We start from the raw sequence: 24,430 nt of genomic DNA, 5'->3' as shown, positions 1-24,430 counted from the left end.
AACAAACAAACCCTCCTTCCACTCCGCAACCCAAACAAATACAAAAAGAAAAATGAAGCAACAAAAATCTACCTGTCAGATATTGCTGGGATCCAACCAAGACTTGTTTTTAAGGTCAAGCACAAGCTTATTAGCTATGTCTGAAATTTGACCAACTGTTCAAAGTTAAATAATTCCCCTGACTCCTGTGTTCACCTTTTGCAGAGGGGCTGGATCCTAAACTGCCCTCAATCAGTTGCAGCTCCAGAACTGGCCTACATAAAGGTAAAAAATACCTTTTGCCAAGGTTATTGAACTGTGCTGGGTAAGTTGAGAGGCACAGCTATGAAGGTGCTGCAGTATCCAGCTGTGACACTGAATTTGGGGGTTTAAGTCTGTTGGCCTGGGCTTATCTGCTGCTTGCTGCATTAAGAGTGAGTTCACATGGTAGCACTACACCCCAGCTGTGCAGAGAGATCCCCCTGAAAACCTGAAACAAACCTGACACCCTCCCACACTCCTTAAGGCCCAATTCCTTGCCTTGTGCTTCTCTGTCCTCATGCACTGCTGGAGCAGGGGATTGCCTGGAAATTCCAAGGCAAGCAGCAACTGAGGGAGACCAAGGTTGTTGCTCTAATCAATCTCTTGCTCTCCGCTACTGAGAGTGTCACATAGAGGTGGAACACCTCATTTACAGAGAAAACTGTTCCAAATCTCTTCTGGGAATAGGGGAAACCCCTGCAATTAAGTAGTGTTTTGCCTGTCCTTTATGAGGAATCAGTTTGGCACCACCTTGCCAAAATTCTGCCCTGCTGGGCAGAGAGATAGCACTGCAAGCCCATCTACAGGAGCCATTTCAGCTCTACCTAAGCTGGGTTTTTCCCTTGACAAATACTCCAGTGGCGAGCCTTGGTGCCCTTACACATATGTCCAGTTGGATTTTCTTGATGCTCTTGCCCTTCTGGGATATCCCCAGTCCCTGTGGCATTTAAGGGAAGGTATGTTTGGTGCAGCAGACTTCAAAGAGTGAAGGGCTGTGGAAAAGGGAGTGTTTGGCTCTTTATTCCCTGTAGGCTGGGAGTGCCTGGTGGCAGGGCTTGTGTAATGTCTGTGAAACTGATGTGGGGAGATAAAGTGTTGCCACCCAGTGTGTGGAGTGTTTCTTTGAAAACCTGAGCATGATCTGTCCTGCACTATGGGAAGCTTGTGTGGCTTCAGGCAGGACTGGGAAAGATTTCCTAATTGTTTTTTTCTTTTTCCCAGGGCTGTATATGACTCAAAGGCCGTGCATTTCGGAAGGGCTTCCCTGATTGTCACACGTCTCACCCCTCACAGTACACAAACACAGCCTCTCCCCTGTGGGCTTTTCTTTGAGTGCTGTCAGGCTGCATTGCCACCTGCTGGGGACACCAACGCCCTCCTGCGAGGGGTCCCCTGCGGCATCCACATCCTCTCAACAGAGGGACACATAATCCTCTCTCCTAAGATTTTGGTTGGGGAAGGCAGTGAGAACCTCAGAGGTGAGGGAAAACAATTATCTCTATTCACTACTCTTGTTTTGCAAAGCTGTGTCTGACTGTCTGGAGACAGTCATGGGTTTTTCTTTAGTATAGTGTAGTATCTTTTTAGTATACAATTTAGTATATTATTAGTGTAATGTGGCTTAATGAAACATTTGTTCAGCCTTTCTGAATCATGGAGCACATTATTCCCTACCCTGGGGTCACCCTGCATTGATAGTCCCCAGGCTAGCACCCTGCTGGGATGAGCCTGGCTGGGCTCCAACCTTTTTCCTCAGGTGCTTGTTTTGAGCTGATCTGCTGCCTCTTTCTTTGCTGGAGTTTGTCTTCAGGCACTAATAATGTGAAAGTTGTAACTCAAGGGGGTTAAACTTCTGGTTTTGCTACTGGCCTTCAGGTTTCTTTCACAGATGCAGCCAAAGGAATGCAGGGGACACTTTGGCCAAAGGACTTGGACATTCTGGGCAGGAACAGGTGAGGAACCTGTGTTGTTCTTCTCAATGTGGGAAAAAAAAAATATGTATTAAAAAAACCCCAAAACTTGCTAGAAATTATCTGTGTGTGCTGGGAACTCACCTGGAGCAGGACCCAAGGGAACATGGAACCCAGCCATGTTCCCTTGGGTATTGCCATCAAAGAACCCCACTCAGATTTGGCCAAGCTATTACACTGAGGTGCAAAAACATGGATTAAAAAATAGGAGAAGAAAGATGAGACAGTGGTGCAGTGAGGTCTGGCTGGATAACTCATGTAAGCCAGCAGCTTTGGGGCCCACTGGATGCTTCTCCCACAGCTGCTTCTGTGGGATGTGCCACCCTTACTCTCCACCTGGCTCAGCTCCAAGGCTGTCAGGTAGAAAGTCTGTTCTGGGCCAGGGGGATGAGCTGGGGTTTGTGGAGGCTGAGATCCCCTCTGCAGTGCTTTTCCCTATTCTGCTGTGCTTTTCCCCTATTAACTCTGGGAAAGCATCTGCCAAGACAAGCCAGCAGCCTGCTCCAAAGTGGTTTCAAAGGCTGTATGAAATCCCTGCAGTGGTAGTTCATAAATGGATTTATCAGCTCAGTGTGTCTGACTGCTAAGGCTACAGGGGCTGAGGACAGCTCATGGCAGGATTTTTTGGCAAAAAAACTTTAAATTATGTTAGCCACTGATCTAGTGTCTGTGCTGATAGCTGTTAGTGGGCATTTATAAAGTTAATATGTAGGAATGAGAAATGAAGTAATTGAGGCAGACACAGCACTCTCTGTTGCTCTCTTGCACTGCCTCTATGTCACATCTCTGATAACTGAGGCTGCTGTCAGCTCCTGAGAGCTGAAACCATGCTGGGCCCCCAGGGGACATGCACACATACAGATGGCATTTGGTTAACAGTCCTTGGGATGTTTTTCATCTTGCTGATCACACTTGCATACACAGGAGGTGAACACAAACAGATGATAAAGCATTCAAAATATGTTTTTACTTGTTTCTTGGGAATATAGGTTATTTTGTATGTTTTTTATTTTTGTTTTTTTAAACAGACCACCATCCTGGACAAACATAACCAGCAACAAGTGTCAACGATCTACACTTCTGATAATGTCCCTCTCGGGTGGCTTGTTGAAACAGGACCAGTTGAATTTTCAAACTTGGTCCTGCTCCCTCTCCTTGGCACAAAGGTGAGTGGAAATGGGCAGTATACCACACCAAACCCCTGTATGAGAAAGGAAGGGTAACCAGAGAAACTGCACTACTATGCTGTTTTCTCATCCTCACTGCTGCATCGCCTTCCTCAAGACCTTTACCACAAACCTTAATAGAAACTATAGAAAACCAGGTTGTGTAGGACCTCAAGCTTGTGCTGGAGGGCAGGATCACCTCTATCCATACAGTTTGATCTTAAAGCCTCTGGTGCTGGACAGTCACAGCCACCCTGAGGTGCCCTGTTCCTCCTTTCACTGAGCAGGAGGTGCTTTTTTAGGAGGATTCACCTCTTCCTCTCCAGCACTGCACACAGGTGTATTTTGGTGCAATCAACAGTAACCTGCAGGACTCTGGTCTCCAATGGAAGCCACAGAGGCAGGATGGAGACACCAGTGCAAAAAGATGCCCTGGGATGAAACCACAGCCTACAAGGGAAAGCCCAGGACTGGCTTTGATGGATTGGAGAATGAGCAGAAAATGTGAAATATACTTAACACTCAAGGTCAGTGGAAGGCCACTGAGCCTTCAGGAGCTGCCAGCAGAGCACAGCTGTTGTGGGATACGTTGATCCCTTCAGACATGAATCCTGGACACAAAGCAGGAGATAGAAATAACCCAAAGTTTGGTTGTTTCAGCATTTTTATTAGACAGTGCTCCACTCAACAGTTGTACACATGGCCCTGATGCTCCCCTGATCAGTGCACAAACCTTGGGACATTGTGCTCTCATGCCACCATGACCCAGGCTGCACAAACCATCTCCTTTTACAGAAGCGGTGCCCAGGAGAAACCCAGGCTCAGAGCAGTGTCCCTGCACTGCCAGCACACCAGCCAAGCTGGGAGGCAACTTCAAGTGCTGTTTGATTAGGCAACTCCTCCCTGCTTCCCAGTCACCTCCCTGTGCTGCTCAGTCCTGTGAGTGACAGGGGATGCCTGCTGCTGTGTCCCCATGAGCCTGAGCATTTTGACAGGGGTGCCCACCCTCAAGGAGATGAGCTTTTCTGCAATTCAGCCTGTCTTCTGATGGACTTTCAGAAACCTGTGAGGGCAGCAGGAGTGTGGGCTTTGAGGAAACAAATCAGCATTCCAGGGCTGGTTTCTGCTCCTTGCCTACCCAGGAGGTTCTCATGGAGCTCCCTGTGCCACTGGGCTCAGCTGCCCTGCATTCAGGCACGTGTGAGTGTGACCCTGCCAGCTTTGGTGGCCCTGCTTTGTCACTGCTGGCCCAGGAGAGTGGCTGTGCTGCCCTGCTGTTTCTCCCCTGCCCTTCTGAGACTTGAGGGACTCAGCAGCTCAGCCCCTGAAAGATCAAAACCCGTGGGCACATTGGGCAGGCTGAGGAGCTGCTCTCAAACAGCACAAAGCTGTGTGGCTGCATCTGTAAACTTCCCTGAGCTCAGTGTTTATGCTCAGTGCTAAGAAAGTGATTTACAGAGCCAGGTCCCAAATTTCTAAGGATGGAAAAGCACATTTACTCCCTGCAAGTACCTGACCTGCCTGACACATCAAAGCCAGTTCACCTAGTGCAGATTTTCCAGTTGGGTAGATGAGTGGTTGCAAATCAAACTACAACAAGCAGTAGCAAGGCAAACAAGTGACTCAAATGATCCAGGTTTGGGAAAGCTTATAAAAGAAAACATGTAAATAACATCTATACAGCTAATAGCTTAAACACTGTCAGAACTCAGTGGCTTACATTTCTTTTCCCTTGTTGCTGCTGGTGGGCACCTGGCACCACCTAATACACAAATTTAAATAAAGACTGCAAAATAAACTCTCAAAGCTAACAAGAAGAGACCACAAAAGCAAGCATGCATAGCTCACTTTTGGACTGGAGTTTGCCATTGGATGACCAGTGGAATAGCAATGTTTAATGTAAGATGGCAGTGGATTACTTGTCTGTCACTGGAACAAATGCACAGAAGAGCTATACATAGCCTTTGCCTTTAGAGCAGATAGGTGCAAACTCAGGACAAGCCTTTGGCATGCCAGTCCCAGCTCTGCCAGCTGCAATATGATATTAAAAATATACATAAGACTCCACAGTCCATCACATTCACTTCACGTGGCACAGCCCAGATACTGAACCATCTGCTCTCTGGGTGCTCAGAAAGAAAACACTTGAAAACAACTTCCAGGCAATAGTCTCAGTTTTCCATCTGTTGTTCTCCAAAGGCAGCTAAATTCCTGCAACTATTTGTTAGCACAAAAAGAGGTTAAACAGCCCAGGTTGCATTCAATAGAAAACTTCTTCCCAGGAAATGGGATACAGGAAATAGCAAAACTCTGTAGCCAACAAAATACTGTACAGTTCTCCCTGCTCCCACCTGCAGCCCTGAGTTTTTAAGGGACACCAGCAAAATCTGCATTCTGTCTTTAAAACTAAACAATGCAATGAGACAACTAGAAAAGTTAGAGAACTCAGCATGCCCCCAGGAGGATGGATTTACGTTCAGTTAGGCGAACAACGGTGAGTCTGGAAAAAGGAGAAAGCAGCCTTGAACTGCATTTCCAAGTGCAGAAGGACACAGGGCAGCAAACTGCCAAGCAGGATTCAGATTTAGAGTTCAAATGCAGGGAACTTGGCCTTGGTAGGCACCAGCAGGTCAGCAAGAAAGTAAATTGTTCCAGCCATTCCTGAGGATGAAAAACACACAGTGTGCTTCAGAGAAATTCCCTTTGGGCACCGTTTCTCTCAGTTATCCAGGGAGTGAATGAGTTATGATTCACAAAAGAAAAGGTCCTAAATATTTTTCAAGGTCTGAGCCCAGCTTTCCCAAGCAACTTTGGTACCTCAGTGTGGAAAAGCATTTTGAGGTTAATCAAACATTGAAAAACACCTGGCAAAATGCCATGGGTCCTTTTCCCCACTCCAGCTCCCTCCCTTCTGCTTTACCCATCCACAAGTTAGACATGGGGCAGCTTTGTCAAACTCTGGTGCTTGAGACACTGCTGCCCAAGGTCCTGACTGATGGAAGTTTTCTCTCCCCTGGGGAGATCAGGGTTAGCTGGGGGCTGGCTCCTTCAGCAAATACCTGCTGATGGCAGATCTGGGGGCAGCTGTTGGCAGGAGGCACAAAGTGCCACAGGAGCCACCAAGGCCCATAACAGCAGCCCCATTTGTTCCTCTCACCTTTAGAATCAAACTGGAACACTGATGAAGGATTTCAGTCCTTAAAAAGGTACAGAAAAGAGAGAAGCCAGGCTCCAAATAACCAAAAGGAGCCATGAAAGAATTCTCCCTGAGATCTGTATGTAAATCTGTGTGGGAGGCCTAAGAGGACAAGATGCTCCAGCTAAGACATTATCCTGTGCTACAGGGAGACTGCTTCTGGGCAAGGGCAGAAAAACCCTTCTTGGGTTTTGGTGGGTACAATTTCCTTTCCATCCCCTACACTGAGTTTTGCAAAGATTCCAGTGGAGCTTTCATTCTGTTTTCCTTGGTGCTAGAACAGCTTAGAACCAGGAGCAAAACACAAGGCTAGAGACTGAGATTACCTTCAAAGAGAGAGAATGGTGTGTCTGGAGTCCGGCACCCATGCTGCCCATAGCTTAAACACCACTCTGCAAACTGAGAAAAGAGGTACAAAAAGCGTTCAAATTTGGTTAAAGGCAAGGCTTGAGAAGAAAATACAACCCCTGGTCCCCACACTACCCCTTGCAGAGCAAGGCTTCTGAGGGGAATCCCTTCTCTACAGGCTGTCAGACAGTGACTGCAGTGCTGAAGGACTACTCTGGTGCAGCTGGTCAGATCTAGCTGCGTGTCTGCCCCACTAGAAATTGCATTTCAAAGGCAAAGGCAGTGATGTAGAAGGCAGAAGTAAATAAGGCCCTCTACTGCCTCACACAGCCTTACCTTGCAGGCCCTGTAGAGGTATTTCATGCTCTGAGTGAGGTTGTACAGTGCCAGGAAGGCATAAGCATTGCCAGCTGTGCCATGGCACAGCCCGTAGCCTTTCTTCAGTAACCCATACTGCCAGATCACTTCTGCACACTGCAGGGCATCACTCAGGTACTGCTGCTCCCCAAAGACCTGTGGAGACAAGAAACAGTTGTCCTTGCTGAGGCAATGTCCACCAAACAAAGAGCATCCCTGTAGGATGGAGAGGCTTGGGTGTCCTGCTGAAGTGACTCTGCTCTTTACTTTTTAAGGAGGATATTTTTGATGAGTGGGGATGCAAGACCATTACTTCACACACAACTAGTTGTCACCATCTATCACCTGCAGCAGGGCAGCCCACACAACTGATGGTTATTTTCAGAAATGTTTTCTTTAAAGACTAATTTCTGTATCAGAGGTTAGTGTGGGGTGATTTCACTTTAACAAGCCATCCTACTTCCAAGCAAAGGGGATGTCCCAGCATCTTCTCCAGAGGAAGTTTCACATGAGGGGTCTTTGCAGGGTTTCTGGTACCTTGTATGCCTGGAGAAGCATGTAGATGACACCTGGTGCTCCATGGCACCAGTGCACGAGGAGGTCTCTGGTGTCACCGATGCAGGGAGGGTAATTCCCAGATGGGAACTTCAGCTGGCAGACATAGTCCACACTGGGCTTGACTGTGTTGTGCAGCTTCACTTGGCTCACTCCAAAGCCAGGCTAAGAGACAGAAAACATTTAAATCAGGGAGAATTACCATTCTGTCTGTCCCTAAGAGACCCAAGGTATGCCCAAAAGGTGGAAACAAAGTCAACTATGGCTACATTCCCTCTTGCTCCTTGTAAATTAAGTAATTTCTTTGCTTTGAGCTTTCACACTTTACAACTACCCACTCAGTCACTGGTTGTTCTGCCTTTTGACAGGAACTTATTTCCAGTCCTACCCTTGCATCCCAGAAACAAAGACTGTTCCTAGCAGGTCACCTGCCCCTTTAAGCAAAAAAGCTTGCTGCTGTTTTTCCTAAAGATGAGCAGGAATAGCTTCAGGTACCCAGAGCTGAAGTAAAGCATACCAGTCTAAGATCAGTATTAAGGATGATTCCTTGCACCTAGAGCATCTCAGCCCTTAGCTGCTGGGCCAGCCCAGCTGGCAGGCTGCAATTCTGAATCTGCACAGATGCTGCTGGGTGATTTAAAGAGGCTGACTTCACTGCTGACCTCAGCTGGAAGCAAGGGAGTGGCTTCAGTGTCCCAAAGACACTGCCCCACATGAAATCTGTGCAGTTCTAATTTCCCATGGCAGACTGCAATGAACACTCTCATCTAAGGATCACACTGTTCTCAGGCTGGTAACTGGAAAATGAAAAATCAATACTTGTGCTGTAAAGCCATTAGAGATAAAAGATGTTTTCCTCTCCGTATTTCACATTCTTGCTTCTTCCAAGGCTTTTTGTGCATCATGCTTGGCTGATTCAGGCTCCTTTTACTTCATGCAGCAGAGAAGCACAAAGCCCATGAGTATTTTATGGGAGACTTAAAATTTATTTAAAAAGACTTAAAAATTATTTAAACAGCTACTTGGGAAGAAGCTCAGGGACTTGGTACAAATTTAGGCTCACAGCACATTGCTGCTTCCCCTATAGCTTGCTATTCTGTGCTTCTGGAAAATAACCACCTTGCATCCCCCTCCTGCCAAATCTTCTAAATCTAATCTTCTTAAAAAACACCAACCACCTCTTCCTCTCTGAGCAACAGAAACATTATATTCACAGGACTGCTACTGATCCTGTATATGGGCTTTAACTCTGACAGTCCTGAAGGAAAACTCAAATACTTGAAACGTGGTGGCTTCCTTTTCCACCTGCTCTCAGAGTTATGTCTAATAAAAGATTACAGACTATTTCTAGACCAAAATAATTTGTGTTGCTCATGGGTGCTCCTAATGCTTGAAGAATTCAATGGTTTTTTTTTGCTGTTATTTTTCTGAGTGCTTGAGCACTGTAAATATATGCACACAGGGACTCACACAGGGGAATTATCACCCTCATTTTTTTTCAGAGCCAGAATAGGGAATATTGACAGAGCTCCAGTGAGTTGTGCAAAATAGTGAGAAAGCACCAAAGCAAAGGGGTACTGCATCTCCCAGTCTCTTGTCTTGCTCTGCCTGCTTCAGGCACTGCAGAACTCAGCTCCTTTATCATAGTCCCACCTCTTTCACATTTAGAAGCAGGCTCTGCTTTGGATACAAAGGCATTTCCCACTTTCCTACTATGAGCACAATTTTTTTAGCATGCTTTTCTTTCAGAGATTCTCACTCTGCTCCAAGTAACTATCTCAGAAGATGCAGGGAGCCAGCAGATACCAACAAATGTGAATAATTTAGAAGCAATTAACATGAGGGGGAAACTCAGACCCAGCTGAGCTACAGGCCTCTGTTATGTGACACTGCTGGTTAATGCAGGTCACATTTCTCCACAGTTCTCCAAGGTCAGAGATTCAATCTTAGATTTGAAGAAAACCTTTACAATTGGAAATGAATGATAAACACATGGCTAGGTCTGTCAGATAAGGTATCTTTCCCAGTTTGACATTACTAAGAGCCAATTCAAATGCTGTTCCTTGTTCAAAGAAATGTGAAACAGTGCTAAGGGCCCATCCCCTCATGTCTCTTACCTGCATGAGATAGTAGTAGATCCCAGCCAAACCATGGGCTGCTCCTACATAGTACTCCTGGTACCACTCAAACATCAGTGGGCTCTTTGCTGTGAAGTTCCTCTTTCTGGCTAAGTTCTCTCCTGAGGCTACAACTGCTTCACAAACCTGTGCAGGGATGGGAACAAACGTGGGTGAGGGAAATGTTGCTGCCCTGGACACAGCACAGTGAGTATTCTGACACAGAACAAGATTTGTTTTTCTGCCCAAGCAGAGGGTGTAATGAAATGTATGCCAGTCCAGTACTGCCCATGGGTTTACATGGACAGCAGTGCTTTGTTCCTTTGGAAGAAAAGCAGGTATAGCATGATGTGGTTTCTCCCTTATTGCCAGAGTTCTTTACATCTAGCATTGATTTTTACCTGCCCCAAGATGAGGTATATGAGAAGAGACAGATAACAACACAGCAAAAGGCACAGTACCTGCTGAATGTGGCTCTGAGGGATCTTTTCCTCTCCAAAGTGCTTGTTCACAAATAGCAGTGCAGAGAGATAACCCATGCGCCCGTAGAGGAGCTCGTCTGGCACTCGGGGGTCAGCCTTGTGTAGGTGCAGCAAACTGCAATGGAACATTCCCATGAGGGAGATGAGAGGGAAATGCACTCTAACATTACACTCAAAGCCATGGAAACAAGCACTAAGGCTGGAGCTCAAAACCATGGTTCGTTCCTCCATGCTGCTGTATTGGAAATCAAAGTGACCCCCATGACAGGGAGAAAGATGAGGAGGACTCCATGATATCAGAAGGCTAATTGATTACTTTATTATACTATATTATTCTATACTGTATTACACTACATCTACACTGAATCTGCACAAGCACCCAACTCAACTCAACTGCCCAGAATCTAGCGACTGCTGCTGACTGACAGTCTGGACACGTGCTTGGCTCTGACAGGGCAAAGGAACAAAACACCATCACTCGTGGGTCAGCCTTGTGTAGGTGCAGCAAACTGCAATGGAACATTCCCATGGGGGAGATGAGAGGGAAATGCACTCTAACATTGCACTCCAAGCCATGGAAACAAGCACTAAGGCTGGAGCTCAAAACCATGGTTTGTTCCTTCATGCTGCTGTACTGGAAATCAAAGCGACCCCCGTGACAGGGAGAAAGATGAGGAGGACTCCATGATATCAGAAGGCTAATTAATTACTTTATTATACTATATTATTCTGTACTATATTACACTCTATTACACTACATCTAAACTGAATCTGCACAAGCACCCACCTCAACTCAACTGCCCAGAATCTAGCGACTGCTGCTGACTGACAGTCTGGACATGTGCTTGGTCCTCACAGGCCAAGGGAACAAAACACCATCACTCTGGGTAAACAATCTCCATATTGCATTCTGCTTTGGCACAGCAGATGAGGTAAGAATTGTTTTGATCATTCTTTTCTCTGCTTCTCTCAGGTTCAGAGAATGTGAATCCCACACTGCTGTGCCCTAGGAGCTGTCAGGCCAGGCTCTGGCTCTCAGCCTTCCACCGCATGAGGTGTGGAATCACTCCTTCCCTTCTGCCTTTTGTTTGGCTGATTGCTTCAGTCTGCTCTGCTCTTCACAATGCACTCATACTATGTGCTTGGGTTTTAGAGCACCAGCTTGGAAAACTACAGGAGGGGGAAACCTGGGCTGAAAGAAACGGTCAGCATAAGCTGCTGACTGCGCAGGAAAGGCTGCCCACCATTATCTCCTTGTGATGTTATTGGCAAGGTGGACACTCTGCCAGAAATCACCACTTTCAAATTACAGGGTTATCCTTTTAAGTTGGCTGCCTAAGGAATATTTGAAGTTCAAACTAGTGCTAATGGTATGTGGGAAAATCTCACCCCTAATGCTCTCAAGTCCTGATAGAGAAGCCCCTTCCTCTCCATGCCTACAAATAGCCTAGGCTATGCTGCCAGGTGAGAAAGAGGTGTCTCCATGAGCTAAAAATCTAAGTAAGAGCTGGAGCTACAGATGTTGTTTAACATCAAGCTGCTGTGGCACATGGAAGAAATATCCTCTAGGGTGAACTGAGCAGCAGTGAGGACACCTTAGCAAAGTGGGGATGCTGTGGCTGGCTGAGGACAGCTTGTCTGGCACCAGGCTTTAGCCCACTAGTGCAGAGTGAGGTCTGCTGCAGTCAAGTATTTTCTTTCCCACTTTTCTATTATGATATTGCCAAGCTGGTGATATTCCTGTAGTGTTAACAGAGACTAACAGCACTTCAGACTGGTGCTTTGTAGCCCAATTCACTCTTGATGCAGTTTTTCCTTTGTTTTACCTCTCATCACACTTCCAGAAAGACTGGATGTCCTTTCCTGTCAGGGCAGCAGGTAGCAGTGTGATTTGATTTGGCTTTATCTTTCTGTTCACCTGTAAGACAGCAATCTGAACAGTGCCATCACTTTTAAAATACCAGCATAAGTGGCTTTAAGGTTATTCCCTGCCTGTTTCCAGCTGTGAAACCAGCCAGGAAGAGCTTTATGTGTGCTGAGCTTCCCTGCCTGTCTGGAGCAACTGGACCACTTTTTTTTGTTCTTTGTCCATTACTGCTTTACCTCTAACTGCTTTTCCAGCTGGATCATCAGGAGAGGAAGCTTGCCAGGAGTTTCTGCTGTTTTTGAAATGTGGTCATGCATTCAAAAAGAGATGCCTGGGATGCTGCTGGACTGACTGCATGCAGAATGCATTTCTCAGCTGTGTGGGTAAGTTGTAGTCTCTGAAAGGAAGAGCCACTCCTATTCACATTATGAGCCTATCACCTCAACTGTCAACAATCAGCAGTTTCTGGACAGAGGAAAATCAAGGCAGCTGTAGAGCAAAATGGGATTTTTGTACACCACTGGCTCTGAAAGCAAAGCTTTGACCTTCTGAATTGGTGGGAGGTGATAGGAAAAAGAGGGCTCCTAGAACATGGCTCACATTTTCACAGGCTCTTGGAAAATAGGCTGCCCTGAAACATTAGTGTCTCTAGAGCATAAAAGCACATTTTTGGTCATGAACTCATTTAGGAAAAAGCAAGCTTCTGTCTGTTCCACTGCAGGTAAAACCTGGCTGATGGATTCTCTCCACTGGCTCTGTAAAGGTGAAGTGCTTTAAAAGATGGAGGACAAAATGCACAGAGGCCCTTCTTCTCCACAGCTTTGATAAAAGTGCTCTTTCTGTGCACTTGCACTGCACAGCTTAGCAACTGCTCTGTAACTAAAGAGCATACTCAAAAACCATTTAAGAGTTTTGATTTAGGGAGCTACTTCTCAAAGAAATACTCTATTTTAAAGGAGCACAGTCAGGCTAACTGTTCTGGGAATTGGTGGCAGAGTAAGGACAGTAGAACTGTTCATTTGAGAAAGCCACATTTTTCTGTTTTCCTCTTGCAGATGTATGAAGAAACCAATTTCCAGTGTTCTGACTTTATTATACCATTAGATGGCAGTGCACAATTAATCACGAGGAGATTCCATTCCACCACCAAACCACAGGCAGAACAAGAGGGATATGGGGAGGGAGACCTCAGCAAGAAAACATTAATTAGGGATTGCTTTTACAACCTGGGACTTATGCACTGACCACAACTGACCAGTATTGTTTGACTGATTAATTCTCTTTTTGTTAACAAATATGTTAATCTTAGTGAGATTTGCCACTCTGTCAAAGCAAAATCTAACCCACAGATTATTATCAGAACAAAGAAAGAGTTCTGTCCCCAGACTGATTGTATCTGCATAAACCAGAAGCTATTCTTGGTTAAGGGAGTGGAAATTGGTGTCCAAACCATACAGACACCTCTGATTCCCACCTGTGGCTTTTTTTAATTGCTATTATGCATCACTTTCTCAGGGCTGTTTAAGGGCAGTCAGTGTTCTGAAGCATCAGGGGTTTTGCCTTTGTGCTGATCAGGGAGGAGTGGAAACTCTCTACAGGGCTGTTTCTCACCTTCCTAAAACCCATCTCCCTTAACTGAGAAATGCTTGCAAATACATCTCCTTAACTATTTTCCTTCCTCTGCCACATGCTGATCTATGCCTGCTTGTTTGTCCTTTTCTTGTCTTAAGTACCCAACAAAAAAGCATCTGAAAACAGTCGAGGAAAGGCAGGAAATAGAAATAAATGAATCATAACCAGCTGCATTCTGCAGTTGAAAGGGATGCTGTCAATCTTAGGTTTAAGTCAAAGACAACTAATAAAGAGCAAGTGGAAGCAAGTACCAAAATTAAATCTAATAATCTTACCACATTTTTCCTTTTCATCAAAATGACTGCAAAGCTAAATTAAAATGTTCTCAAAAACCACCAAACCCCACCTTCTGGGGTTTTTTTTTGTTTTTAATTTTGGCACTTTTTTCTGCCTGTGTTTATCAGAATTATTTTTAAGATGGCAGTAGCAGCTGAACAATAGAGGCTTGCAGGCTGCCATGCAAACGTGTTTGTCCTTAAACTACCTCTTTCACCAGGGCAGGAAAAGTTTGTGCTGCCTTGCTAAGTTACTGAACTCTCTCTCACACAGGACAGCAACAAAATGTCTTCACATTTGTCAGAGAGTGCCTCATCCAAGCCCAGGGCAGCTCTGTGAGCAAGAGGAAGGTCAGGACAGAGACATGAGCAAGGCTTTTACCGGATGATGCAGTCTTCTGCCTGCTTCTGGTTCTGCAGCTTGTGGTACACAACAGCAGCCACTGCCAGGGGCCCAGCATCACCACACAGGAACGTGATGGATCTCCTGGTCAGGCACCTCAGGCTCTTCTTCACGTACTCATGGGCCACCTGAAGGTAGGCTGGGTCTCCATACACATCAAACAGGTGCAAGTACAGCAAAGCAATGCCTGCAGGAGGAACAGAAAGGTTGCACCCATTAGAAATGTTTGCTGTGTTACTTCAGTGAAGCTGAAAGTCTGGCCTGGCCCTCATTTAGGGTATAAGCCTGACAGACAGGCTTCTCAGGGAACATAACCCACAGCCTCCTTTCCTTGTGCCTTGCTGCTGCTTGTGAGTGGATGGCAGGTCAAGAGAACAGCAGGGTCTGACCCAGGAAGGCCTGGAGAACAGAATTGCATAAAATTTTATACACAATTACATACAATTTTCATATACAATTACATATATACATGTAATATTGTATATTTTCATTTACAATATACATACAATTTCATACACAATTCTTTTATATCCAATTACATACAATTTTCATAGCAAGGAGCAAAAGGTGAGACCTAGACAAACCCACCTAAATCCATACACTGTACCTGTGACTTTTGCTCAACAGTGAAAGGGGGAAAAAAATCATCCTTGGGGAGATTGTATTTGTGACATAGCAGAACTGAGTTGTCACCCTCTCTATTTTTTCCCCATGGTCAGGGGGTAAGGGGTTGGGTCACTTAGCTTGGATTGGATTTTTTTAAAAACTGACACGCCATCAGCACTGAGAAACAGCATCCTTAGGACATCCAGACATCACACTTGACTCTTTTTAAAACTTTCCTTTTATTATTTTTTTTAAATTCCTTTCCACTGGGAAGCAGCAGCAAAGTTGTTGCAGTTCCCTGGACATCATCTCCTGCTGTTGAGCATGTCCCAAGCCCTAAAGCAAGAACTGGTGCATCCTAGGAAAAAGGGACTGCCCAACTCTCCTCTGCAGCAATCACTCATGAGATCAGCCCCTGTCTGCAACACAAACAGCTGCTTGGAATACTGCAACAGGCTGCATGGTCCTCACTAGGGGTTTCCAGTGGACTGGCCAGCTACAAAACCAGTTCTGCTACTGAGCAGTCACATCAATTGCTGTCCTTTGCCTCTGTGTGCCTTGTCTTTAGCCAGCTCTTGAGGCTTTCAGTAGGTGAATGAGGAATTCTTGATAAGTCTGTGCCTGACAGGTCTGTCACACTTGAACCCTCCTTCTGATCTGGGAGCCATCCTCAAACCTGCACTGAAGAAAGCTACTGGCCTACATCACTTTGAGAAGAGCTTATTTCTCCCTTAACAATAACCATTTCTAAGAAGACTCAGGTTCTGCATTAAGCCTAAATTAATAGAGCCAATCTCTACAGATTTTGATGTGTTAAGGTCAAGGGGGCAAGCGTGCTGCAGAATTACAGTCCAAGGTACTGAGGACAATTTCAAACTTGGATAATTTTCTCATTTTGCATGGGTAATCTCCAAAGCTTCATGTTACAGACAATTCAATTCCACATGTACATTATGTATAAAATTTCCATTTCCTGCTGAAGCTAATAACCTTGTTCTCTCTCTAAGCAATTCAGTGCTGGCAATTCTAGAGAGAGCTCAGCTGTACAGTGCCATCACTCAAGTCTGTAAGGATGTGGATATGAAGCCCTTCTTTAAAGGGGAACCCTCCTTTTCCAGCTAGAAAATGTCAAGTGACTCTTCTTGATTTATTTAGTACCTAGCACATCTTCTAGACTCTTATTAGCCTGATAGCTGTCTGAGCACAACTTGCACTCTTGACTTATCTGCTTTAATATAGAACTTTTAGCTTTGTAAGTAGTTTCTATTCCCACTGCCATCATACCACCCTAATTATGCACATAAGTATCCTGCCAAGACCACTGCAGGGATTGAATTCTTAAAGTAAATCTCACCATTGTTTTCCTCTGATTTCTTTGCCTCTCTTCTTTTATAACATTTCTCACCCCTTATCCTCTCAGGCCCAAGCATCTTTGGAAAGACTCCAAAAAACCACTGACCTGTACTAAAGGATGAAGCTGCTTTCCCAGAACATTCACTTTTCCTTTTTATTTAAAACTGAAAGGTCTTATAAACTGCATCTAAAGCCAGTTTTCTCAATTCATTCCCGTTGTCATTTGATACTGGCAATAGTCCAGGTACCATGAAGGCTGTTTGTTGTTAACTCTCTTCTGTTACAGTTGGGCAGAGGAGATGGGAAAAAAATTAACAAAGGGCTCAGGGGATGAGATAAGGATTGGGAGAAAAAAACACTCTAAGGGCAAAACAGGTTCAAATTTAAAGGAATAAAGTAAATTTATTATTAACAGAGTCAGAGGAGGATAATGAGAAGTAAAATAAGCCTTTAAAATACTTTTTTATCCCCCAGGCTCTCCCTCCTTCCCACTGACAGCAGACGGAGACAGGACATGACGGTTTTGGTCTGTTCATCACTCAAGATCTTCTTCTGTTAATTCAGGGAGAGGAGTCCTTTCTCAGCTAGGCTGTGGGGTCCCTCCCAGGGGAGACAGCCATTCCAAAACTGCTGTGGCATGGGTCACTTGTCCACAGGGTATAGTCTTTTAAGGACAGGCTGCTCTAGTCTGGAAGCAAGGGCCCTGTCCCTGCCTATCTCTGGAAGCAGGAGCCCCCTTGCTCTATTCGGGTCTCCCACTGGATCACAGCTTGCTCTGGCATCCACCCACTCCAGAGTGAGCACTTCTCCCAAGGGCTCTGAGTGGATCTCTGCATTCCCTGTGGACTTCATGCATTACAGGGGCACAGCTGCTTCACCACAGCCTGCAGAGGAATCTTGGCTCTGGTGCCTGGAGAACCTTCTCCCCCTCTTTCTTTCCACTTACCATGTTTTCGCCCACATGTCCTCACATCCTCCTCCTTTCTGACTAGAAGATAAACTGCTACTTGTAGTGCCACTGTCACCAACCCCCACCAATTCAAAGACTCCTGCAGGATCCTGTAGCCCTGAGAAGCTGATCTCACCTAGGCTCCATGCTGGGGAATTCTCATCCTGTTTCTGTGCTGGCCAGGCAGCCACAACACCACTGCACAGGCAGCAGCAGCCGCAGCAGTGCTGGTGCTGTTTAACGCCTCTCCTCATGTGGAGAGGTGTTAAAAATAAAATCAAGGTGTGCAGATCCCACAGGGACATAAGGTGTGATCTGCAGTCTTTCTGTTTGGCTCATGTCTCTGTACATGTGGGGTGCCAGGAAGGAGAAGCTGCCAGCCAGGCCCTGCCCTTTCAGCCACAGTGCATTGCCACAGGCTGTGCCAGCATGGCAGCAGCCACAGTGCCTCCACACCCTTGGGGAATAAACTGCCTGTGCTCTGTTTTCATTTTCTTCTTAAATGTCATCACAGAGGAGTTATCAGCCTCTGTAACTGGGCCAGCAGTGTGTCCATCTTCAGAGACATCAGAGATTGGCTCTGTCAAACATGGTAGGAGCTTCCAGCAGCTTCTCACAGAAAGGACCCTGTGGCCCTCCCCTGCTATCATAAACCAGGCCATGCCAAATCAACACAATCCATCAAGGAACTCCTTCCTCCCAAACTGATCAGAAGGGCACAAGCAGCGCCTTCAGCTTGCTGGTCCCTCTGTTGCCAACTGTGAGCCCCAGAGGGGACAAGGCAGCAGAGGAGGGCAGGCACAAGCATGAAGAGGCAATGTTGATGGGTGTATTTAGAGGGATACAAAACAAAGTCACCTGGTGGGGGATATCTGGCGTTAACCTGTGTGCCAAGGTGCAGGCAGAGCATTTCAGAGGCAGTGCAGGTCAGAGGGAAGAGTATCCAGGCAGTGGCCTTCATTCAGTTAAGGCAGTGTTGCTCTGCCTTGCTCCCTCTCCAATGCCCTCCTCACCCCAACTGACTGGGTAGGTTTGGGACTGACTGGTGTTTGTTTGGCATGCTTTGATATACAAACACAGCATCACCAGACACATGGAGCTAGGCAAGTTGTGGATCTGCTCCAATTCTCTGTGACCTGGAGGTCTGATGTTCAGTGTTCCACTTGGAAATGTGACCCAATTTTGTGACCTCTGACTGTTTCCACTCAGAACTGCCATACAGTGCCCTGCTACTGCCAAAGATGTCTGGGCTTTGTCCTGTTGATTGTTTACTATTGGACCTTTTTCTCTGTAGTTTCTCAGATGTCCAATTTTTTTTGCTTCTAGCCCCTGTGCAGAGCTGAACAAGATGGGGAATGCACCAGAGAGCCCTTGATGGTACAGGGCTGCAGAGAACATGTGCTGCTGAGACACCAACAGGGCTCTGCTGACTGAAACAGCCACTGCAGCATGCAGAAAGGCAGAACACAGGAGCTGAGTGTCCATGCCTGAGGTGCTTGCTCACTGCAGGGAATCAGGAGGCCAAAGTCAATCCTGTGTGCCTCACAAAGCCTGCTTAGTCAACACCTTCAGAAGGACAGTGAACAGCAGCTCTCTCCCCTCACCCTCCTGCAGGGTAGGTGCAGAGGTAGGTACTACTTTGCATGAGAGATTTCTTTGGAGTGGGGCAGTGGAGTTACAGACAATTGTGTCAGAGTTACAGGCAGCTTGTGCTGATGCCCTGATTTCAGCAACCATTGCTTTCAACAGAGCAGGCACTGCTGGAAATACCAGGGAAGGTCTTGCTTGTGAGCTGAAGCTCTGCAGTAGGCAGAAATGTGAGCTGAAGCTCTGCAGTAGGCAGAAAGAGAATCTCATCCACATGATCATTCTGTTGATCAAAGAGAGGCTGTGCCTCAACTTCTCTGCAAGTTTAGTCTTGCTCTTTTGTTGGCCTGCAAGCAGTTTGCTTTGCAAGCAAGTTATGCCCTTAGACTGTTCTGAACATGCCTCCTTGCCCAGCAGGACCTGAGCTGTGCTCTTCTACCAAGGAAAGTAGGTTGCCACAAGAGGATATTTTGTTCCAAACCAACCACATAGAGTTATAAAGATCTCAGAGGTCTTGCATTGACCCAGGGCAGTAAATCAGCCAGCAGCCTCAAAGCAGGATGTCAAACACAGAGGAAGAAGCAGAATCCTATCTCTGCACAGTGATGAAGCCTGATAGTTTCTAGTGAGACAGCTGGTGCCACTTTATTAAGCCAGGCATGGGGTAAAAGAGCATGGATGGCCCAGCTTTATTGCCAAAGGATAATTAGCATCTCTGCTGGTGCAGACACATGGGATGCTCCTTGCACTCCTACCTGCATGCCAAAGCCACACTGCATGCAACAGTGAGACACCTCTGGAAGGCCACATTCAGAACTGGCTGGGGAGTCAGTTTGCAGCTTCTCTTCTGACTGCATGATTGATTATCCAGGATGCCTAAGCATTTATCCTGCCTTAAAACCTGGGTAACAGAGCTTCTCTGTTAAACTTTTTGCCCCATCACAAAATCCTACAACAGGTTAGGTTAGCAGGAATCAGTGGTGATCTGCTCCAACCCTCTGAAAGGAAGGTCAGCCTCAAATTTGCATGCCATTGCTCTGGGCCTTGCCCAGTCAAACACTGACTATCTCCAAGAACAGAAAATTCACAAAAACTACCTGCCAAGCATTTGTCAGAAATGTGGTTTATGTGAGTGACCCAAGACACTCTATTATCTCTGAGCAAATGCAGCCTCACTTTCTCTTGTTCTGTAGGGATTATCTGAGGATTTACATTTTTCTGAACAGGACTAAAAAGGACATAAGTTCTCTGGGTTCTGAGGTTAAAATGAACATATTGCACTAAAGTGAATGAAAAGTATTTTTCCAGAAGTTTTCCTGAACTGGTTCAGTTGTAATTTCATTTTCACATGGCTTTCCTTTCAAAAGACAACTAAGCCCTGCTCCTTGTCCCTACTTGCCAATGGCCAGCCAAAAGGTGTGGATGGGGCAGGCCAGCTGAACTCACTGGGCAGTTTCAGAGGCCCTCTGTGACCAAGACATTGCCAGAGAAGGGAATGCTTGCATGGAAAACAAATTCCAAGTGAACCACCACAGTGTGGAGGAAGGTGAATCTCTCCCTTACATACCTCATCACCCTGGAAGGATGCAACACACCAGTAAGCACTGGACTCAGGAGCATCTTGGCCTCTGCAGTCACCTGGTGACAGGAGTGAACTCCTTCCACTCCCTTTCCATCAGCTGCGCTCCCAGTCAAGACAGTGTTTGGAGCAAGGCCTTTTGCATTACCACAAATACCAAAAGGCATCCAGGTATCCCTCACCATCCTCAGGCTAATGGATGAGGCTGCTGTGCATCTACCAGATCTGCTTCTACCTCAGAATTAGCTTAGAGCAGCTAAGCTTCCCTCAGTCAACACCATGATACCAGTGAAACAGATTAGGGAAAAAGCTCTTCCAGCAGCCTCCCTAAACTGATGAAAAGCCAGAGCAGAACACAACAGCTGAGGCTGGTCTGTACCCAGGCACGTAGCAGGGGCTGCCTATGGGGCCCTGATCTCTATGGGGAACTGAATGAGAATGTAACAAGCTGATTCAAATATGTTTTGAGGGCATTCAGCCATACACTGGATAATCTTGATCCAAAGTGTGCTTTCACTGCCTCTGAGCTGAAAACCTGACTCTTTCCTTCCCTCTGCTCCAACTTCACGTGCCAAGAAGCCGTGGCTTCCCTGGCACAGTGCACGCTGGGGGAACAGGGCTCTGTCAAGTGTGGTGGGAAGGAAAGGAGCCCCAAAGTAAAATGCCAGCATATGCTGTGTATTACTGAGTGCAGTGTAGTACACTCAAGCACGTTACATCTCACAGAGTTTGTGCCAAGAGAGCCATATTTCAAATCTCCCTTATTAGCGGCCACGAGAGTGAGGGCTGATTTCAGACTGCTGGGCAATGATTCACATGAGGAGATACTCAACAAGCCTTTCCTACACAAGCAATTACAGGAAAAAGCTGCTGTCTTGGCCCAATTAATTGTGTCTCTGGAAACCAGCTCTGAATAAATTAATATAGCTAGAATTGGAAAGGAAGGTAGGGTGACAAAGTTATAGTGTGACATCTGCAAACTTCACCACGCTGGTTGTGACTTGCAGGAAATCCGCCCATGGATTTATTCCTAACAGCCAAGGCAAGAAGGCTGTGTGCCCATTGAGGAATGATCTCTGGGAAGAAAAGAGAAGAATCCCTCTTGAGAAACTGCCTTCCAAATGAAAACTAGCTGAAATCCTGAACCAGAGTTCTCAGCCACTGTTTCATAACCGCAGTCACTTTCCAACACAAAGTACCTTAGGAGCACCTTCAGAAAAGGAACATGGCCTCTGGGGAAAAGTGGTTTCCTTCTCCCCAAGAGTACTCCTAACATCAACTATCCTCCTGCTTTGTCTCCTGAATTTTCTGCAATCATGACTGAAGACCACCTTTACCATAGCAGTGCTTCTCATCAGAGGGGACCCCAGGGCAGGGTCACACAGACTGGAAAACTGAACATGTCTGCCAAGGTGGAATCAGCCAGCACTCAGCAGAAATGTATAAATTCACTGGCAGCGGCAGCAGAGTGCTGCCAAGACAGCAGCTGATGAAATCAATGTTCTCCCACGCTGGAATTTAATACTGGCATCCTAGTATTTCTTATGAACTGCTCTTCAGTGCTCTCAGTGCCTGTCTGCCTTAGTAAAATTTTGAAGCAGGCATTTCTAGCACTGCTGTCATCAAGCTGCAATGTTAGTTTAGCACCAACACACTGAACACCACTCTCATAAGCAAACTGTTGGCATTAAGTTCCACAGCACCCACACACAAGCCAGCCACACCCAGACTGTACTGTAGAAAGTTGCCATTTATGATTGCAGTGTACTGCAAAAAGAAAAGCAGCAGCACCAAAAAAATCTTGCAGCAAGCATTAGATTGATTTCAACTATCCTAGGGTCCCTGAATAGGGCCTGGCACATCACAGAAGGCAGCAGAGATGTGAAAGCACACAGCAGCAGCTGAAGTTGGGGCACAGAGAAAGGTGTGTCCTCCCTGGCACCATTGGGTAGAAACAGGGAGGCAAAGGCAGGGACACTTCCAAGGAAGGAAAACCAGGTTGAAAATGCAGAATAGGAGAAAGACAAGCTCCTGGAAGCTTTGCAAACAAGTTAGTACAAGGAAGGCTTCCACACTCTGTTATACTCACATTAGTATTTCTGCTCCTTCTGGCAAGGCACTGGAGCAAAGCTAGCGCTCACTAAGTGGAGTGGCACTACCTGGGGAATAGGAATGGAGCAATCTTCCAATCAGACAAGGTCATCAGATAAATTACAGCTCCAACAGAAAAGACAGACATTATCTCAGGCCATTAAGCTCACTGCTGCCAGATGCAAGGGCTCCTTGCAGGCAAATGACTTACCATGTACATCTGCCTACTTCATGGAGAAGTAGATGGAGCACTGGTTTTGTTGTCATCATCTCCACCATGGCTAGATTTGGAACATGTCGCTTTGCAGGCTCCCATGCTTACATTCAAACAACTGCTGGTTTTCTCCATGGTGTTAAGTCCAGCACTATTAATCCTGCCCTGTGACACTGTGGCCTTCGTTCTGCAAATGGGGAGTCCTGAGAAAGACATCCCCTTGCTCAAATGGACTAAACCACGCAGAACAAGTGCCATTCTTGACATGGATCTACCGTGACCATTTCAATGGCCAAACCCCAGGGTCTGCCAGGAGCTCATCTAGAGGCGAGCTCCAGGGAACTGCTGCTCCATGGGACCGACCCTACCTGTCCAGCCAGTGTACGCCGTGCAGTCATGCGGGTCGGCGGACTTGAGGCCCTTCTCCATCTGCTGCAGCAGCTCCCTGATTTTGTTATTCAGCCGCTGCGTGAATTCGGGGGTCAGCTGTGGAGACAAAACCCACCAAACGTGAAGGCACCGTGGGGGAGCATCGGTACACCGGGCAGCCCCGGGAACCGCGTTTGGAACCAGACAGGTGTCAGCTCTACACGGCCCACATGTGGGCAGACCCCCAGGGCAGAGCTGCCTCACCCCAGCCCCGCTCACCCGCCCGGCCGCGTCGAAGTAGCTGGTGGCCAAGGACTTGTCATAGTCCGCGTAGGGGTTCGGGAGTGCCCGCTGCGCCATCATAGTGCCGCTCGGCTCGGCTCCGCTCGGCTCGGCTCCGCTCGGCCAGGCCCGCCCCGGCTCCGCCCCGGAAAGCGCCGCTGCCGCCGCTCGGCCCTTCCCGTGCCAGGGGCGGGCTCGGGGCCCGCGGCTGCCGCCGCTCGTGCTGAAGGGCCCGGGGGTATTGTCTTCTGGATCCTGTGGGGGTCAGGGTCTGTTGCAGCAGGTTGTGTCTGCTGCAGAGAGCCCTGTGGAGCTCAGGTCCCTTGCAGCTGACCATGCAGCTGATCATCGAGGGGCCGGCTGCCGCTGGCTCTGTGGGGTTAAGGTTGCTCTGCTGCCGGGTCTGTGTGGTTTAGGCAGCCCTTTGGAGTATAAGGTCGCTCGCAGCTGGCCTTTGTGGGGCTTAGGGACACTGTAGGGCTGAGGGTAATTGTCACTGTCTGGCTTAGGGAGCCCTGTGAGATTTTGGGCCCCTTACAGGCGGCCCTGTGGGGTTTAAGTCTCGTGTGGGGGGCCCGGTGGGATTTGGTGCAGTTGGCTGCGTGGAGCTTGCAGGTCCTATGGGATTAGGGGCCCCTCACACCAGCCTGGAGTGGATGGACACCACAGGGGTTTGGGGATAAACTACTGCTGACAGAGGGTCAGCCCAAAGAGAATGCTGAGTCCTGCAGCCCCCAGCAGGATTTCCTCACTTGGGGTAGGACCCAGCCTGATGGGGGACAGGGGCTCTTTGCTGTCCCTTGCTGAGCTGCTGCATCTCACCCATGCTGGCTGAGCTACATCTTCCTCATGAAGAGGTTAGGTCCCCCTGATTCATAGGCCTGAGCAGTGCTTTTCCTCCCAAGTGCAGCATAACTGTGCTGCCATGCTGCTGGGGGTCTCCTTGCTGTTGTTGTGGGGCAGTGTGCCCCTGTGCCGCCACAATGTCCTTTGTGCTGCCAGATAGCATTC

The 24,430-nt window shown here is 47.1% G+C and overlaps 1 protein-coding gene across 1 annotated transcript; it reads right to left on the bottom strand.

Annotated features, from left to right (window-relative positions):
- Positions 1-3,803: 3,803 nt before the first annotated feature.
- LANCL1 (LanC like glutathione S-transferase 1) lies at positions 3,804-23,554 on the bottom strand. The gene is made up of 9 exons (XM_064718315.1): positions 23,417-23,554; positions 23,137-23,254; positions 14,369-14,576; positions 10,192-10,327; positions 9,731-9,877; positions 7,596-7,778; positions 7,038-7,214; positions 6,680-6,752; positions 3,804-5,818 (listed from the first exon to the last, which is right to left on the bottom strand). The coding sequence occupies exons 1-9, from the start codon at positions 23,498-23,500 to the stop codon at positions 5,742-5,744; spliced, it is 1,203 nt and encodes a 400-aa protein (XP_064574385.1). The 5' UTR covers positions 23,501-23,554; the 3' UTR covers positions 3,804-5,741.
- Positions 23,555-24,430: the final 876 nt, after the last annotated feature.

This window comes from Zonotrichia leucophrys, chromosome 7 (assembly GCF_028769735.1).
Source record: "Zonotrichia leucophrys gambelii isolate GWCS_2022_RI chromosome 7, RI_Zleu_2.0, whole genome shotgun sequence".
Classification (NCBI taxonomy): Eukaryota; Metazoa; Chordata; class Aves; order Passeriformes; family Passerellidae; genus Zonotrichia; species Zonotrichia leucophrys.
The sequence above is the reverse complement of the archived record's forward strand: the minus strand, read 5'-3'. Positions and strand labels throughout refer to the sequence as shown.